General features: G+C 35.2%; 4 protein-coding genes across 5 annotated transcripts; all 4 read left to right on the forward strand.

Annotated features, from left to right (window-relative positions):
• Positions 1 to 3,455: 3,455 nt before the first annotated feature.
• On the forward strand, positions 3,456 to 6,152 carry LOC140866733 (pentatricopeptide repeat-containing protein At4g21190). Of its 2 annotated transcripts, none has more exons than XM_073271771.1 (6): positions 3,456 to 3,547; positions 3,991 to 4,078; positions 4,697 to 4,795; positions 4,934 to 5,077; positions 5,159 to 5,371; positions 5,635 to 6,151. In XM_073271771.1, exons 2-6 carry the CDS (start codon positions 3,992 to 3,994, stop codon positions 5,953 to 5,955), a joined length of 864 nt encoding a protein of 287 aa, XP_073127872.1. In that variant the 5' UTR covers positions 3,456 to 3,547; position 3,991; the 3' UTR covers positions 5,956 to 6,151. The 2 variants fall into 2 exon arrangements, with proteins under 2 accessions (XP_073127872.1, XP_073127871.1); XM_073271770.1 differs by lacking the exon at positions 3,456 to 3,547 and adding an exon at positions 3,568 to 3,695 and having other exon boundaries at positions 5,635 to 6,152.
• A 619-nt stretch (positions 6,153 to 6,771) lies between these two features.
• Positions 6,772 to 8,347, forward strand: LOC140867722 (acyltransferase GLAUCE-like). The gene is made up of 2 exons (XM_073272770.1): positions 6,772 to 7,230; positions 7,454 to 8,347. The coding sequence occupies exons 1-2, from the start codon at positions 6,772 to 6,774 to the stop codon at positions 8,345 to 8,347; spliced, it is 1,353 nt and encodes a 450-aa protein (XP_073128871.1).
• A 540-nt stretch (positions 8,348 to 8,887) lies between these two features.
• Positions 8,888 to 11,527, forward strand: LOC140865748 (cullin-1-like). The gene is made up of 7 exons (XM_073270492.1): positions 8,888 to 9,245; positions 9,762 to 9,862; positions 10,029 to 10,214; positions 10,306 to 10,353; positions 10,571 to 10,774; positions 10,941 to 11,018; positions 11,195 to 11,527. Exons 1-7 carry the CDS (start codon positions 9,182 to 9,184, stop codon positions 11,270 to 11,272), a joined length of 759 nt encoding a protein of 252 aa, XP_073126593.1. The 5' UTR covers positions 8,888 to 9,181; the 3' UTR covers positions 11,273 to 11,527.
• A 1,018-nt stretch (positions 11,528 to 12,545) lies between these two features.
• LOC140866490 (F-box/kelch-repeat protein At3g06240-like) lies at positions 12,546 to 14,017 on the forward strand. Its single transcript, XM_073271489.1, has one exon. The coding sequence runs from the start codon at positions 12,642 to 12,644 to the stop codon at positions 13,704 to 13,706; it is 1,065 nt and encodes a 354-aa protein (XP_073127590.1). The 5' UTR covers positions 12,546 to 12,641; the 3' UTR covers positions 13,707 to 14,017.
• Positions 14,018 to 19,799: the final 5,782 nt, after the last annotated feature.

Genomic DNA, 19,799 nt, shown 5'->3' on the forward strand with positions numbered 1-19,799 from the left:
CACTAAATATCCTGTGTCCATACACACATTTCTTGCTCTTTGTTTTTCGACATTCTGACCATCTAATGTAATCTCTGAAACCATAAAATCTTCCATAATAAAAGGACAGCACAAAGCCCATGTCTTTTGTTTCAACAAATCGTCTCACCTCGACAAAATTCTTCTTTAATATATACAGGCCTAGAAGGAAACTAGCCTTCTCATCACCACTCCAAGATTCACCATCTAGTCCAGGAACCAAATGATACCCTTCGCCTCTGCACTCGTGCATGTTCTCTTATGATTCTCCTAAAGACTTGTGCAAATCATGTGCAAACTTATCAGTAATGATAAAAATATTCTGAGTCCGATCCTCGTAACAATTCTCAGATTTGTCACCATGACTGAATTCTGAGATGTTTATTCGTCTGGTACGAGAGTCCAACTTATCTATACAGTTCCTCGAGCAAGAGATACTGTTGGTATCTTTAATTAGTGGAGAAATATCAACTTGATAAGCATCTTCGATTCTTGGATGGATGTCTGGTTCTCCAAACTCATCAGATGCAACAGAGAAATCTGCTAAAATTGGAGGCAACAATTTTGGTTCTCCAACGTTAGCATAGTCCGCACAACGCGACATCTCAAAAAACCTATTATCATTGCAATCTCCATTTTGCACTGAATGAGCAGAAACCATCTGCCAAAGAAACCAAAACTCTTCCCATTACACCAATAAAGTACCATTAGTGATACAAAGTCAAGAAAATACGTATCGTTTTCTCATTGAGACAACACAATACTGAGCACAGTTAACAAGTGATTCCAAGAATATGTAATGCCTTACATATAAATGATATTGTTCCTTACCTCTCACTTTATATCATGCAAATGCAACTGCCTTAAAAATTTACTGTCGAATAAATTCCACTGATCTTAATAAATACGAATGAACATTTAGGTGTGAGCTCGAGAATATGTAGGATCAGTGTGATGTGGCCTCTGATGACAGCAAGCAAATTTCAATTGTAAAACACAAAAAGGAAGCACTGATGTTATAAACTAGTAATTGAAAAAGTTACATTCAAGTTTCACCATGCAAGACAATCTTACATGAGCTTAAGAACAATTAATCTTTGACGCGAATTGATGAAAAGGAAAGCAAACAAGACAACCTATGTATTCCAGTTTCTACTTGAACTCTAAAACAAAACACAATGAGCGCGATTCAGAAATCCCTTAAACAGAGAAGCATGAGAATTTTTAGTTAGAAATCAAATCGCAAAAGTGAATCGTTGCAAAAAATCTGGTAAATAAGTCACAAATAATTAATTAAAAGAGATGTCAAACCCTTTTAGTGTAAAACCAAACATGTTCCACCATAAAGACTCCACCTTCATCACAATTAACACACGTCGAAAATCACCAAATGAGGCACATTCATCCCTCACATCAACCCCAATTCCATTTCAATTGAGAACCAAATAAAATCAAATAAAAAACTTCCATTTCAAAAATTTATCTTGATTAATTATGTTTCCACAATCTAAAAAAGGCAAAACAATCCACAACATAAAAAAAATCACGCAAGATAACTCCGAAAAAAGCCTCAAATTTTACTAAAAATTCCAATGTGATCCCACAGAATTAAACTCCTTCTGCACTTCAAAACTCATGTACTCCAGCTAACCATCATTTCTTGCGGCGAAAAATCAACATCACGCAAACAGAGATACACAGTTACATATATTTACATACAAAAACAAACAAATGACATATATTTTGCATGTATGTACCACCGCAAAACATGAACGGGACGTTCAAAGGGAAGCAGGGGAAATGGGGTGAGATGTGAAGCAAACAAATCGTTGAATAAATTACAAGGAATTACATAAATAAATACACACACACAATTGAATAATTTGCAGCTATGCATACAAAATTCACATGTACAAATAAAGAAGTGAAAATGGGAGAATATTACCTGGGTTTTGTTCTATGATAGCAAAGGTTTCATGGGGTGAATTGAATCAAAGACAGAGAGGAAAAATGAAACTTATTATTTTTGCTATTTGCTTTGTATTATAATGAAAAATTAATGTGTTCTAGAGAGAGAGAGAGGGAGAGAGAAGGGAAAACATGAATATTTTTAAAGAATATAATATAATATAATGAGAGGATATGACAATGAGTGTGGATTTTCACAAAAAACAAAAACAATCATGAGATACATAAAGACATTTGTTTTAGAATATTTTATATTGATTTTAAAAGTATTTCAAAACATTTAACATAAATAAAAGATTTATTGGATGAAGCTGTATTGTACACGAAATTAATAAAAATTGTTGAAATTTGGCGAAAAAATCATCTGAGATTGAAGTAATTAATACATATACACACACATATATATGAGTATAACAATCGTGTTGTGCACGTCGTCTATGCGTGTTTGTGTGCGTGCGTGTAATGCACGTGCGCGTGATATATACATACATATATATTATATAGACACGTACGCGGGTGTACGTATGCGTGTGCGGTGTACGTGCATTTATGTGTGTTTGCATGTGTATGTGTAGTGCATGTGTACGTGTAATGCATGTGTGCGTGTGTTGTTCTTACATTCAAATATACCGTTCATAATTTAAACTTTATGTATATGTACTATTAACACAATAATATTGATATTTTAATAACAAGAACACAACAATAAATAAAAGGCGTTTTTTTTAAAATTAAATATAAAAATTATTTTAAAATATATTTAAAAATTCAAAGTTATTTATAAAAAAGGGCTTGCATGTTTGCGTGCAATGTACGTGCTTCTATGCACACGTATGTGTACATACCATTTAAAATATAAAGTTATGCGCATATGTTATATTAACATAATATCATTAATATTCTATTAACAAGATCACACAACAATAAATTCAAAGTTGTTTATAAAAAGTTATATGTAAAGTACTATTCTAAGATAAATTTCAAAATATTTCTTTAACAAATTAAAAGATTTGTTGAATAAAACTCCAACATCAACTCATAAAAAAATAAAATATCATTATTTAGTGGGAATCTAATTGGAATACGCCCAATTTATGAAAATTGCTGAATTATTTATGAGAAAATTTATTAGATTTTGACAACCATTAATTTCTAGATTTTATCATAATTATTTTATCAAAAAATTTACCAACGCCAGTTGGGTTTTATTTTTATCACGAATGCATGTCCTCTAATTCTGAAATGAAAATTGCCATATTCATAATATATAAAATAAATATAATATAATATAATATAACGGTAAAGAATCGTGGGTTACAAAAAATGGTCTCAAGTCCAATAACATGCATCTCGATTCCTTTATTCATCGATGGAAAATAATTGGGCTCTATTATTGGGCTGCAGGTCCTAGGCCGGGAAACTTTAGAAGCCCGACTGGTACAGCTTCCAACGACGTCGTTTTCTACAATCGATCGTTCAAAATTACTGCGCTCTGAATTTCTGGAACAGTAGCGTCGTTTCTTCAAGTCCAAAGCTGCTATCTTTCTGTTTTTGCCCAAGTGTGAGTCGATTGTTTATGTTTGAATTTGTTCTTCGCTCGTATTCCGCATATATTTGTGTCTTTCGTATTCTAACAATTGAAATTCCTTTTGTTTCGAAGTCATTTGGTTTATGAATTTTGTTCTATCTGAGGCTGTCAATTTACATCTGTGAGTTCTGTTTATTGGAGCTTTGGGACAGCTTAAAGTTGTTAAATTTTTACCCGATGGGAATATTTTTACGTGTATCATTTTTTTTTTTTTGACATTATCGATTCGATATGGGGAGAATCTTTCTTAGTTTGTTGTCAAATTGGATTATTGGGAAATGAACTTAACTTAGATTGCTCTTGGATGGAAGGATTTGATTTGGAGAAAAAGAATTTGCCACCATGGAAAATATCTGTTCACTAAATTTAACTTCAGCTTCTTTCTATCAGTCATTCCTATCTTGCTTTTGTTTCAGGATGCTTGGATTGAGGCATTCTCTGGCATTTTTCAGTATAGGATTGGATTCTGTTCAGTTTTCGAAGAATAGCTGCAGAAATATTGTGGTAAGCTTTCCCATGAACGAGGACAAGTACTCTGCATTATTAGTTTTATTTTGTTGGAAGTCAAACATGTTTGGTTGCACTAGTCACGGAGTGTGATATGTTATTTATTTGTTTTCTGGTATTTTTTTTTCGTGTACTCATAGTCTCATATCCCATGAAATCAGTCGAAGTTCAAGAAAATTAAGTGTTCTTTAATGAAGTTTATTTGATACTCTGATTAAGTGGAAATTGCACTTGGAGTTTGTGGGATTATTAAATTCAGCATATATAAGTTGGAAAATCCTCACTAGGATGAGAATAAGACCAACCATAACTGTAACTAACAAAATAATTAACTGGACAGAGCCAAAATTCAGCGAGGCTCTGTTTGTGGCAGGGAAATGGTTTTGAGGAAATATTTGGTTTAGCTTGTTTTGAATTTGGAACTAAAAAGCATGTTTGTAGGGCATCTACTTCTAGCAAGGATCTGAAAATTCGCCGCTAAATGTTTTTCAACTTTTTCTACAAAAAAGGAATGTTGATTGAATTCCTTTAGGTCTGATATATATCCTTAAATGGGCAGTCTCTCTACAATGCAGTGTATTGACAGATGTCTGACTATACTGATAAATTTTTCAGCAATGTGGTGCTAAGGGTCCTCGACCGAGGTATCCCCGTGTCTGGAAAACCAACAAGAGAATAGGGACCATTTCGAAGTCCCTGAAGCTTGTTGAGTGTGTAAGTTTTCCTCCCTTGTAAGATAATATGCTTGGCAACAAGTATGTTTAATTTTCTCATGGCATTGTAAGTTCTCTTTTTCTTGTCAGCCAGCACTTTGAACAAAAAAATGTGATTGTTTCCTTTGGATCATTGTAGATTAAAGGATTATCAAATGTCAAAGAGGAGGTTTATGGTGCTCTTGATTCCTTCATTGCATGGGATTTAGAATTCCCCCTGATTACAGTGAAGAAAGCTTTGAAAAGCCTCGAAAATGAAAAGGAATGGAAGAGAATAATTCAGGTAAATCAATACATACTGTAGTGTAGCGTCTCTCCATTTGTTGCTTGACATCATTTGATCTTACTGCACATTGGAGCACAGGTAACAAAATGGATGTTAAGCAAAGGTCAAGGGCGAACAATGGGAAGCTATTACACTTTGCTGAATGCTCTGGCAGAGGATGGACGACTTGATGAAGCTGAAGCTCTCTGGGGGACACTATTTTCTGAAAACTTGGAAAGCATGCCCCGTATCTTCTTTCAAAGGATTATCTCAATCTATTATCAAAGAGACATGCATGATAAGATGTTTGAGGTACCTCCTATTCGGCAATTTCTAACTGACCCAAAAAATTTAAAATTTATGTATTGTTTTCTTAAAAGAATTAACTATGAACCCAACTCTCTTAAAATACATTAAGTTTCTCTCCCGATCACATATATGAGGTTGGATTTGGCTAACTTCTTCAAATGCACTGTATTTGTACAGTATTTACATTTTCATAAAGTATTGAGTTTTCAAGGAATAAGACATGTGTCTAGATTTGTTTCTCAAAAGATTCTGCTTTTCAAATATAGATATTTGCTGACATGGAAGAGCTCGGCGTCCGACCCACTACGCCAGTCGTTAACATGGTCGGGAATGTATTCAAAAAGCTTGACATGTTGGAGAAGTACCAAAAATTAAATAGAAAATATCCTCCGCCAAAATGGGAATACCGATATATTAAAGGTAAGCGTATCAAAGTAAGAGCAAAATATCTTGGTACGACAGATGATGATGGCGAGATAAGTCCTCCTGACAAAGAAGACGATAGCGATTTAACGGATCATACTGATGATTCAGAAATTAGTTCCGATGAATGCAATGAGGTAGATAATATGTATAGCAAGTTCTAGTTTTCCTTGTTCCCAGAAATTGGTTTCTGTACTTTGTAACAAGGAATGAGTATTAGATTATCATGAGTATATCCTCTTTTTCTTTTTCTTTTTTTCCCTTTTTTTTTTCCTTTTTCTTTTTCTTTTTTGAGGAGACGATCATGTGTATATTCTGATACATGGAACTTCTGTTGAATTTTTTTGTATCATAGAAGAATATGTTTCCACAGATTCTACTCTGTGTATCAAGTAATCTTATTTATGATGCATTCAAATGAATGATATCTGTTAATTGTTTTGTCTGAATCTTTTTCAAGAAGATGCGTCGGTTATTTACCAACAAAAAATTGGAGGAAAAATATTATCTTGATTAGAACAGAGTAGTCGCCTTCAGTTATATAAGAAATCTTTAAATTTTCTAGTGATCTCTCTATACTAGTACAAGATTGTAGGCGAGCATAATATGATTTCTTGGACCTTTCAAGGTTTAAGCACTCCAAGTCGTATAGTCGTTACGAATTGTTAGTTAACTACTAGTTTTTTGCCTCGTGAGATGCCTAAAAAACATGCAAAAACTTAGAAATTCCAATTCAAATCAAGAAATGACAATTTCATGCCTATATTTCAGATCCATGAACCGTAAGCCTACGCTAATTTCAAGTACAAGATATCCATGTAACCGATCAAGTTTAACATGGCACAACAAAAACCTTGCTCACACTTTTCTCACCAATAATCTCAGGCTAAATGGTATAAGAAATTGATAATTTTGCATCTTCTGCATATAAATACGTGCATAGTATCTTGCAAAGACAGCAAGATCAAAGCATTTTCACCATGGTTTCCCACGCTCTCACTTTAACATCACAAGATTTACAGAAAGAGGAACCGATTTTACTGTTCTCTCCAAGCAATCCCACCCCTGTAGAAACCATGTTTTTATCCAACATTGATCAAGCAGTAACTTTTCCGGTCGAAACAGTTTTTTTCTATGAAGTTCCTTCAAACATGACTTTATCAGATACAATTAACGTTGCAGATAAGGTGAAAAAAGCAGTGAGTGAAGTGCTTTTGAGGCCTTACTATTTCATGGCTGGAAGACTTAACTTCAATGATGAGACGAAGAGAATGGAACTTATTTGCAATAATGCTGGAGTCGTTTTTGTGAGTGCAAAATCAAGATTTTCAATTAAGGATCTGGGAAATCTTTCTTACCCGAATCCCACTTTCAGTAATCTGATTCACCGTCCCGGGCTGTATAAAAGCCTAGCAGAAACTGCTGTTTTCACTATCCAGGTAATATCACAGGACCTTCTATCACATTTTGTGTGTATATGCATGTGCACATGAGATAAAACGTGTAGGATCAAGAATTTATAGCTATATAAAGTTGTAAATAATAGCGCGATCCATGCATGATCATGTCTCTATGAGTGTCTTACATAGTAATCACACGCGAAGATTGGAGTAATTAATGAACATTTTTCTTGAAATTCCATATTCTCTGATGTTTTTTCAGGTTACAAGGTTTGAATGTGGTGGATTTTCAATAGGGTTCATGACAAACCATGCTATTCTTGACGGGAAATCAGCAAGTGAAATGTTTGATAATCTTGCTTCAGTATGCAGAGGAGAAGGCCTGAAATCTCAACTCATTAACAATGACAGAGCTTGCATCAGAGCAAGAAATCCACCCCAAATTCATTATCCACACAACGAATACGTAAAACTTGCTAAAACAGCATCCCTGGCATCATCTTTCACCTCACAGAAAAGAACATCACCATCTCCACTGATTTTCTCCGAAATGTATGCGCACAAACTCTTCTCTTTCAGTTTTGAAACACTCAAACTACTGAAACAAAAAGCCATTTTGAAGTGCTCAACCTTTGAAGCCATTGCCGCACACATTTGGAGGGCAAGAACAAAGGCAGTGTGTGATGAGAAAAACCATGATCAAGATTCAACAGTTCTCTTCGCCGTGGACATAAGGGATAAAACAACGCCACCTCTACCGGATTCTTTCGCGGGAAATGCTGTCATCACAGCATTTGCAACTGCAAAAGCTCGGGATTTGATCGAAAAACCATTATCCTTCGGGGTAGAAACCGTGAAAAAAGGGAGGGAAAGAGTGACAGATGAGTATATAAGATCAGCTATAGATTGGCTGGAAGTTAACAAAGGAATTCCAGCAACTTGTGATGGAAGTTTCTACGTGTCAGCTTGGTGGAAACTTCCACTCAAAGAGCTTGATTTTGGATTTGGAAAGCCTAGACATGGTGGTCCGATTGTGAGTGGGAATGATGAGTTTGTTCTTCTTTTATCTGATGAAAATGGGATGGGGATTAATGTGTGGATGGGGCTAGAAAAGGAGAAAATGAAGAAGTTCCAGTCTTTTGTTTTTGAGATATGATACTGTTGGATTAATGTTTTGAGAAGTTGATTTGTGTTCTGTTTTTCCTAAACATATATACATCTAATGCATGGTACTTTTATATTTGTTGTGTTGTTTAATTCAAAGAATATAGAAAAAAGAAATCGATTTCTTGGTCAGTTAACAAATCTTGAAAGTTATACTATTTTTTGACACGTAGGTCAAATACTTGATTATTCATAAATTAGTTGTTTGACGAATTTGAAGAAAAAAAATTTAATTAACTTATCAAAAACATTTCTTTAAGTCTAATCTTTGTATACGAATGCAAAACAGTTTGATTTCAAAATGATGTATTTGTGTTAAAACTCGAGAAAAAATAAATGGGGAGGTGGAAATAGCACGGAGGAGACTTTGAAACGAAAATTATATTCAAAAAAGGCGTCGGACGTTCTATTTCGAAGAAAGTCTCAAAAGTCAAACCTTCTTGATTTTTTTTCCCAAAGGGAAAATTATTTTTTTGTCTTATTTGGCATCTTTGCGATTTTTTTTATACAATCGAAATTTAATTTGATTCTATCATCTTTGTTTTATTTAACAATTTCAAAGATTTTTTTCCATTTTGCGCTAACATTGGGGAGAACCCACAATCTTCTACCGAGGCCAACTGGTCAATCAACATCTGTTAACTAGACTGAGAGATTGTTTCAAGTTGTTCGGCCAAAGAATTCTCTCCTCCCACTTGACAAATTCTCATCTCCACCATCGCCGCCCTGAAAATGGCCGACGCCGCCTTGAAAAATCGCCTGACATTTGAGGAGGCGTGGCCCTTTTTGCAGGGATGCATCGATAAGCTCATCCACAGTATTGAACATGATCAAGGACCGGGGGGCCATTCTCAGCCATTCACTTCAGAGACTTACATGCAGTTTTACACGTACGTATCCTCGTCTTAATACTTCGTTACTCTTAAGTTGTGTTACGATCGTGAAATCATTAATTCCAGACAAGATATTTATTTTTCTCTATTAATTGATTTCATCTTTATGTCTGTTTGAAACTAATGAGCCTTAGCCATTGGACCAATTGGTTTCAAGTTCGAACGCTGATTGCGAGTAGTTTTTTTGATTTATTTTAGGTAGAAGGGTCAATGCTCAATTACTGTGCGGACAGTTTTATTACATTGTTGTAATTCATTACTTGTATTTAAAAAAAAATGTTGTTTTAAACTTTGTTGAAAATCTGTGACTCCTATATGTTGCCATTTCCAGACAAGAAAATTTATCTCTGCATACCGCAATATTGTGATCTTCCTTTTAATCGTGGGTTGTAATGTTCAACCGATTCGAAACTGAATACTTGTGTACTGAACTGATTTTGATTATCCTAAGATTATTTGTGAAAACTGTGGTTGAATTTGCATAAACAGTCCTTCCTTACATGTATGAACCAGGACGGTTTACGAGGTATGTCATCCTAATCCACTTGTTCCCGATGCTCGAAAATTGTATGATCAATATGGAAAAAACGTTTGACGACTACATCTCTTCCAAGGTTAGTAGATTTCTGCTGTTGTACATGTTTATTTTGTTGCCCTCATAAACAAAAATGAAATGGACTTTTCAAATTTGATTTTGGTTTTTCTTAAAAATATAACTTTGGCCCTTTAAACAATATAATGTTTACCTTCTCCTCTGCTGAAGATCATCACGATTTCCAGGTATTGCCATCTTTAAGGGGAAAGGAGAATCAAGATTTGCTGAAAGAATTTTTGAAACAATGGACTAAATTTAGAGTTTTGACTCGATGGCTGTTGAGATTATTTTATTACCTTGAAAGATACTTTGTAAAGAAGGCGAGAGTACCATCACTTGAAGAAACCAGTCACTTGGCCTTTTACAATCTGGTCTGTGGTAATCTTCTTGATTTTGAATGCCGAATCGTTACTGATGTTTTGTTTCATTAGATTTGATAATAATTTCTCCTATATTCTGTAGATTTACGGTGAAATCAACTCGCAAGTTACGGATGCAATTCTATCAATGGTGAGTTCTCTTCCTATTTATCACTGCTGAATCCTCATTTAACTACATCCAGTTTCCTGTTTGTCCGTTCATCCAAAAGAAGCTCTGGTATTCATATACCGTATAAGAATGATTCATTTTTATTCTAAAGCACACACATATCTGTCTTGATACATGCACTGGTTTAATTTTAAGACTGAGTTCATATAGAGGTGACGTGGTGACCACGTTTTTTCAGATCGATAGGGAGCGTGAAGGTGAACAGATTGATCAAACTTTTGTCAAAGAAATTTTGGATATATATGTGGTGATAGGCGCGGATTCGTTGAAATACTATGAAAAAAACTTTGAAGAAGCAATGGTTAATGCCACAGCTGAATTCTATTCAAAGAAAGCCTTGGACTGGATTTCGAATATGTCCTATGAGGATTATATGGTTAAGGTCGGTCCCAAGTCTATACTTTTGCTATTGAAGATGTTTAAGTGCAGAGGATATACAATCAGTGTGTTGGAGAGTTTAATGTATGATATGTCGGAAGACTCGAAATATGAAAACTGTGCAATGACTTGTTGATGTCTTATTCTTGTTCGAGATATATGTGATGTAGGTTGATGAGTGCTTAAAACAAGAGGAAAGTAGGATCTCAAGCTATTTGAGGTATCGAACCAAACACAAACTGCTAGAGGTTCGTTTGCTGTTCTTTCACCTGATATTCATTATGCGTAGACGAATCAATGAAGTCCAAAGATCATTTGGTGCCTTGAGACTTGACAATTCTGAGTTTGAGTCACCTTATATGATCATTATTTTTAATACCAAGCAAAGTTTCTTGATGAAGTAAAGATGCTGACATTGCAACAGGTTGTGAAACGTGAATTGCTCACCGTACACGCGAGCGAGCTTGAAGAAAAGAAGCATTTGGATGAGGCAGCTGGTTGATCTGATAACTGATGTTTTCATCTTCAAGATCGTGTCATTGTAAGAGCATCGAACCATTTGTGTGCGTATGTATCCGTATCGTTCGGGTCGGGTCGAATGGACCATCTATGTATGTATGTGCCCGTATCGATCAGGTCGAGTGAACGAGTAAGATTCTGATGGATCGAAACGGATGTTATCTTTGTTGTACCTGTATCAGTTATGGGAGTTAATTTGAAAGTGGCAAGTTCTATTTTGTGGATAATTCAAGTCTCTGATCAGTCAATCTTCTGTGCTTGGGTTTGTTTGGGTCCATTAGATTTTATTACATAAAAAAAAACTCACAAGACAATTTCAAGGGTTAATTTAAAATATGGATATTTAACCCGATCGAATCATAAAAAAAAAAAAAAAAATTTATGTCATAAATATTATTTTTCACTGCTAATATCGACATCGACATAGTTGACTCGCCTAACCATTTCATAAAGGATTTACTCTTATTACATAACGATGGACCTAATATCCATCATCCACATTGCTTGTTAAGTGGTACCTATTCATATATGTGCACTTCTTAAATTGATAAAATTGCTACTTTAGTCACTTGTAACTTGACATGTTTTTTTATTTTAAAAAAATCGTGATTTGTAAAAGTTTGATTTTCATTAAATAATTGGGATTGTTATTATTGGTTTTGGTTTTTTTTTTTTTTTGATATTACTAAATTCAATCAATATTATTTATTTGATTCCGATGTCATCCTGCGTTAGAAGGACGATACTATAACCTGTGTTGTACATATTAAGGTCTACCTAAGCAAAGAAGGAAAAACGACAAGTTTTTCTTCTTCTCATTCTAAAATATTGGTATTATTTAGTATTGTTATGCTTGGACATATTTTAATGAGTGTAAAATGCTTTTTATTTGCGTCATATGAGAAAAAAATGAGAGAATCAGTATCAAATAAGCAAATATTAGATGAGTTTTGCGACTTAAATCAACTCACACAACAATTACAATTTCCTCCCTAAAGCATTTACTTTTACACGATCATTGTATCATCATTATTGCCGTAAACAACCAAACATGAATGCATTAGTTAAACAACTTTACTCGTGATTCTTGAATTTTAAAAAATTTGAAACGTTTGGTGCTGCATAAATGACTCGACACACACTTGTACGAATCGAAGCACACATCCCTTTAAAAAATATTTACATGGATACGTTTATGTTCCATCTGTCAAGCTCATAATTTCTTTCTATAATTAGCCGCCGACGACAACAATGAATTCTTGCCAACACATTCATCAAGGTTGCAAATTTTGGTCAAACTATGGGACAATTTAACCGCCCTCTCCCCGATCCTTCGACTCTTAACAGATACGATGACTTCCCAGTTCCCCCAAGAAATCTTGATCGAAATCCTCTCCCGACTTCCCGCAAAATCCGTAGGCAAGTGCAGGTGCGTGTCAAAACCATGGAAGGATCTGCTTTCGAGCCATGAATTCATTTCCAAAACCCACCAAGAAAATCTCATTCTAATCTCCCCTTCTCACTCCATTCACACCATATCCACAATCCAAGTGGATGGCTTTTCAAGAACCCTCGAGTTATTGCCACACACTTGGGTTACGGTGGTGGGTTCTTCTAATGGCTTGGTATTGTTAGTAAATGAAGAAGAGGAAAAGATTTTGGTGAATCCCGTGACTCTGCAGAAGGTGCAAGTACCAGATTCTCCCGTGGCTTTGTACAAGCCAGGGAGCTTTAGCATGCATGGATTTGGGTATGATAGTTCCAGTGATGATTACAAGATCGTGACACTTTCACATTTTGATACTGATAATGAATACGAGCCAGATTGTGCTGACACGTTTGTGGATGTGTATTCTGTGAGAAGGGGTGTTTGGAAAAGGCTCGATAGTTCCCCTTATGATCATGCTGTCCCTGAACTTGCCTCTGGGGCTTTTGTGAATGGGGCCATTCATTGGTTGGCTAGTAGTCGGGAACCCGGTTACCGGTCGGTAATCGCGGCTTTCGACATGGTCCGCGAGGCGTTTGATGAAATTCCTGCTCCAAGTAGCGTCGATGTGACCAGATTTGTGTTCCACAAACTTGTGGTTCTTGGAGGGTGTCTTTGTATGGTTGACAGTATAGGAGGCGATGGAACTGATGTGTGGATTATGAAAGAGTACGGTGTGGTGGATTCTTGGACCAAAATCAATATAAATGGGGATAGTGGATTGGATGTAGTTAAGCCTTTGTGCTACGTTGGGGATGGAGAGGTCGTGTTTCTAACAGAAGATGAGAGTTTAGTCGTTTACGATCCGAAATCGGGGACATTTCGGGACATGATTGTCGATGGAGTTCCGGCAAATTTTTTGGATGGAGGGATCTTTGTGGAGAGTCTCGTTTCACCAGTTTTCAAGAGGTCATGTTTGAGGGCAGCTTGAATCTTTTGGTTGAAAGTTGAATAAATGGTGTCTAATCTGATTTGTAAAATAGGTTCCAATGGGTTGTACGTTTTCTTGAGCATTTTTTTGCTGGTTATGTGAGCATTGTAAATTCCGTGTTTGAAGTACCATCGGTCTCCTATTTGTAACGCATTCAGAAATGTTTAAAAGAAAATTGATTACGAGAAAAGTTCATAATCACTTTTTTTCGTAACATTTTCAAACACTAAAAACAGTGTTAATGAGATGCTAATCGTGCACGAATAAGGGCAGAGGAGTTCTACTGCCCTGAATGAAAAAAAAAATGTCACCTTTTCGTGCATAATAATGGATTTTTGATCTTTTTTCCTATTATACTTCAGTCATGTTAAGTGTTTTGTTGTGTCTATGGAAGAAAAAACACCAAAAGACAGAAGAAGGAAGACAAAAATCCATTTTTGGACCAACTTCAAACACAATTTGAGCTAAACCAGAAGCGCTGAAAGAACCGGAGTGTTTGTCTTCGACTCTTCATCTCCAAGGAATTATCTCTATTTCGGGGGAAACTTTTACGGAAAATGTGTATTTTTATGGGTCCACATGTGCTGTTCAAGATGAAAAATTGATACATAGTTGAATATATCATATTTGTTGTGAAAAAGTAAAAATTTACGGTAAAAAGTAAAAACTCAAAAACTCAAAATTTATCAAATTCTACACTTTATAAAATTTTTCTCTCTTCACAATTGTGTTTTTCTACACAAATGGAGAGACCTATTTATAGATCTCAATTGGAGATTAGTCAAAAATTAATACATCATTAATTACATCATCACACACTAATTTTCAATATTTTACAACTCAATTTTCAACTTTCAACCTTCAACATTCAACAATAAATAATAATATATATTTATATATATTTTCAACACTCCCCCTTGTGATGATGATCATGATAGAATGACTATCTCCATTACGTGTTGTATACTGTCTCGTTAAAAACCTTACTAGGAAAAACCCATTGGGACAAAAATCATAGTAAGGAAAAAAGAGTGCAGCCACGTAAACTCCCCCTGATGTCAACATGAATGATTCTTCACATATTTCGTAGATTGCGCATCCCAATATTATAAATGTGTTTTCTGAATATCGCCGTGGGAAGTGCCTTTGTGAAGAGATCGGATGAGTTCTCACTTGATTGAATGTAACAGATATCAATATCTTTATTCTTCTCCAGCTCTTGAGTGTATGCAAAGAATTTAGGAGGAATATGTTTAGTTCTGTCACTTTTGATGTATCCTTCTTTCATTTGGGCAACACATGCGGCATTATCTTCATACAGTGTGATTGGATTCTTGTCCACTGATAATCCGCAAGAAGTTTGGATATGCCGAGTCATTGATTTAAGCCAGACACATTCACGGCTTGCTTCATGTAGTGCAATAATCTCGGCATGATTTGATGAAGTTGTAACAAGTGTTTGTTTCTGTGATCGCCAAGAGATTGCAGTGCCTCCACGAGTAAATACATATCCGGTTTGGGAACGTGCCTTATGTGGATCAGATAAGTATCCAGCATCAGCATAACCAATTATTCTCTGATTTGTATCTTTTGGATACAAAAGTCCCAAATCCGTCGTTCCTCGTAAATAACGGAATATATGTTTAATTCCGTTCCAGTGCCTCTTCGTTGGACATGAACTGAATCTTGCCAATAAATTTACTGCAAAAGATATGTCTGGTCTAGTGCAATTTGCAAGATACATAAGGGCACCAATGACACTTAGATATGGTACTTCAGGACCAAGAACAACTTCATCATCTTCACATGGACGAAATGGATCCTTTTCTATATTCAATGATCTGACAACCATTGGAGTACTTAAAGGATTTGATTGATCCATATTGAAACGTTTAAGGACCTTCTCTGTATAATTAGACTGGTGAACAAAAATTCCACATTCTTTTTGTTCAATTTGTAAACCAAGACAATACTTGGTTTTTCCAAGGTCTTTCATTTCAAATTCTTCCTTCAAGTATAACATCACTTCTTGAATTTCTTTATTCGTTCCAATGATGTTTAAATCATCAACATATACAGCAATAATCACGCATCCCGATGTTGTTTTCTTGATGAAAACACAAGGGCATATTGGATCATTTACATATCCCTTTTTCATCAAGTGTTCACTTAGCCGATTATACCACATTCGGCCGGATTGCTTTAATCCATACAATGATCTTTGTAATTTCACAGAATAAAATTCTCTGGGTTCTGAACTTTGTGCTTCTAGCATCTTAAATCCTTCAGGGATTTTCATGTATATATCACTATCAAGTGATCCGTATAAATAAGCTGTAACAACATCCATTAGACGCATGTCCAAGTTTTCAGACACTGCTAAACTGATCAAATACCGAAACGTAATTGCATCCAGAACAGGAGAATATGTTTCTTCATAATCAATTCCAGGTCTTTGAGAAAAACCTTGTGCAACAAGTCGAGCTTTATATCTCACTATTTCATTTTTCTCATTTCTCTTTCGAATAAAAATCCATTTGTACCCAACAGGTTTAACACCTTTAGGTGTAAGGACTATAGGTCCAAAAACACTACGTTTATTTAGCGAATTTAATTCAACCTGGATGGCATCTTTCCATTTTGACCAATCCTTTCGAGTTTTGCATTCACCAAAAGATTTTGGTTCATTATCTTCATTTACGATGTCACATGCCACATTGTACGAAAATATCTCATCAATATCTTGTACATTCTTTCGGTTCCATATTTTTCCAGTATTAATATAATTGATAGAGATTTCATGATTCTCGTCAGTTTGTGGTTCTGACAAAATATTTTCATCATCGTGTGTTTCTTCTGGAACACCATTTTCTATTTTCTGATCATCATTTTTCTCTATGTATTTTCTTTTCCGAGGATTTTTATCCTTTGAACCGATTGGCCTTCCACGCTTCAGGCGTTTTATGACATCATGAATGTCTTCATTTTGTTTCTTTGGAATTTCAACTCGAGCAGGGGCATTTACAGCAGGTATATATGATTTTGTTACCCCTTTTGTGTCTGCAAATGCATCTGGCATTTGATTTGCTATTCTTTGCAAATGCACAATTTGCTGTACATCTTTATCACATTGTTTAGTTCTAGGATCCAAATGTAATAATGATGGTACATACCATGTGATTTTTTTTTCGATGTGTTTCTTTTCTCCCCCTAACATTGGGAAGTTATTTTCATCAAAATGACAATCAGCAAACCGTGCTGTAAACACATCGCCTGTCTGAGCCTCAAGATATCTAATGATTGATGGACTATCATAGCCGATATAAATACCATTCTTTCTTTGAGGTCCCATTTTTGTTCTTTGAGGTGGTGCAATAGGCACATACACCATACATCCAAAAATTCTCAAATGAGAAATATCTGGTTCTTTGCCAAATACAAGCTGCAATGGGGAGTGTTTATGATATGCACTTGGCCTGATGCGAATCAATGCAGCAGCATGTAAAATTGCATGTCCCCATATAGAAATAGGGAGTTTCGTTCTCATAATCATTGGTCTAGCAATCAACTGCAGACGTTTAATCAATGATTCAGCTAATCCATTTTGTGTATGAACATGAGCTACAAGATGTTCAACAGTAATTCCCATCGACATACAATAGTCGTTAAAAGTCTGGGAAGTAAATTCTCCAGCATTATCAAGTCTTATTTTCTTGATCGTATATTCGGGAAATTGATTCCGCAATTTTATTATTTGAGCCATCAATTTTGCAAATGCCACATTCCGAGTGGACAATAAACATACATGTGACCATCTGCTAGAGGCATCGATTAATACCATAAAGTATCGAAATGGTCCACATGGTGGATGAATTGGCCCACAAATATCACCTTGAATACGTTCAAGAAATATGGGTGATTCCTTTTGGATTTTAGCTGGTGATGGTCTTATAATAAGTTTTCCCAGAGAACATGCTTTACACTGAAACTTATTATTCTGAAAGATCTTCTGGTCTTTCAGTGGATGACCACTTGTATTTTCTATAATCCTTCGCATCATTATTGAACCAGGATGTCCCAATCGATCATGCCAATTTGTTAGTATTGAAGAATTTCCAATAACCATATTTAATTCGATTGGACTTATATGTGTATAATGCAATCCAGTAGGGAGCATTGATAATTTCTCAACTACATATTTCTTTCCTGATTTATATGTAGTAAGACACATATATTTCTCATTTCCTTCGGTTATTGTTTCCGTATCATAACCATGAGAATATATATCATTAAAACTCAACAAATTTCTTTGTGATCGTGGTGAATATAAAGCACTATTTATGAAAAATTTTGTACCATTAGGTAACAAAAATTGTGCTTTGCCACATCCTTCAATCAAGTCTACAGGACCTGATATTGTATTCACCATTGTTTTTGTTGGCTTTAATTCCAAGAAATATTTTTCATTTCTGAGGATAGTGTGCGTTGTACCACTATCTGGTATGCAAACTTCCAGTGCATTATTTCCATATTTGATCATAGCATTTTCCATAATGATCTTCAAAAACAATATGCAATAAAATGAATTAAGAAAGATACATGCAAATTATAATATGTTACAATTTAATTGCAGAATAAAACAATACATGCAAAATATAATATGTTTTACAATATAAAAATTACATTGTTACATTCTTTTCCCACCAGTACATTTAATCAATATCTTCGAAATCATTCAAAAAGTAGGCATCATCTAAATTCATTGAACCACTTGCATGGTCAATGTTTTCAGTAAAATTGGTCTCTTTTTCTTTTCCCTTTATTGAATCTTTATAGAGCTTACACAGATGCTCAGGGGCTCGACAAGTTCTTGACCAATGTCCTGGAGTGCCACATCTATAACAAACACTCTCAGTTCTTTTTGGATGATTTTCATTTTCACCCATATTATCATGCTGCCTCTTTTGTGGGTGGTTCGTGACGTTCCTTTGAGATGAGTTATTGAAATAACTATCTCTTTTATTTTCAAATCCACGGCCTCGACCACGACCGCGATCATTTCTACGCCCACGTCCACGCCCACGTCCTCGTCCACGACCTCGACCAAAATCTTGTCTATATCTTTGATTTTGGTTTTCATTTTTACTTACGACATTTGCTTCAGGAAATGCCGTTGAACCAGTAGGTCTGGACTGATGATTTCTCATGAGCAATTCATTATTCTTTTCCGCCACGAGTAAACATGCGATGAGTTCTGAGTATCTTGAAAATCCACGCACTCTATATTGCTGTTGTAGAGTTATATTTGATGCGTGGAATGTGGAAAATGTCTTTTCAAGCATTTCCATCTCAGTAATATTATGCCCACAAAATTTCAGCTGTGAGACAATTCGATACATCGCAGAATTATAATCACTCACCTTTTTAAAATCTTGGAATCTTAAAGTATTCCATTCATCTCGTGCGGTCGGAAGTATAACTTTCCGTATATGCTCAAAACGTTCTTTTAACCCTTTCCACAAAATCATTGGGTCTTTTTCGGTCAAATATTCACATTTCAACCCCTCATCAAGATGTCTGCGTAAAAATATCATCGCTTTTGCTTTATCTTGTGAGGATGATATGTTATTTTCTTTGATAGTTTCGTTAAGACCCAATGACTCGAGATGCATTTCTACATCGAGGGTCCATGGCATATAATTCTTTCCGGTTATATCAAGTGCAATGAATTCGAGTTTCGCCAAGTTCGACATGGTGGTACTAGAAAATAACAATGCATTTTATTAGTTAATTTCCATAAATATGACAATACAAAATAATGAAAGAACGTAAATTACAAGTGCGTATACAAATAGAGAAAAAATATGTGTTGGAAAATCGCTGGTGAGTAAAAGACTCGTGAGCATGATGATCATAGTCGTTATGAAAAATATCCTTATAAATGTCATCATCTCCATCTTCGAAAAAACCGAGGATAAAATATTTTGAGAGAAAGAATGAATTTGGTGTGATTGAAAATGAGTTTGAGTGAACATATTTATAGGGCAAAAACTAGCCGTTTTGTTACCGTTTGTGACCGTTGGGGGTAAAGAA

Source organism: Henckelia pumila, chromosome 4, assembly GCF_033568475.1.
Source record: "Henckelia pumila isolate YLH828 chromosome 4, ASM3356847v2, whole genome shotgun sequence".
Taxonomy (NCBI): domain Eukaryota; kingdom Viridiplantae; phylum Streptophyta; class Magnoliopsida; order Lamiales; family Gesneriaceae; genus Henckelia; species Henckelia pumila.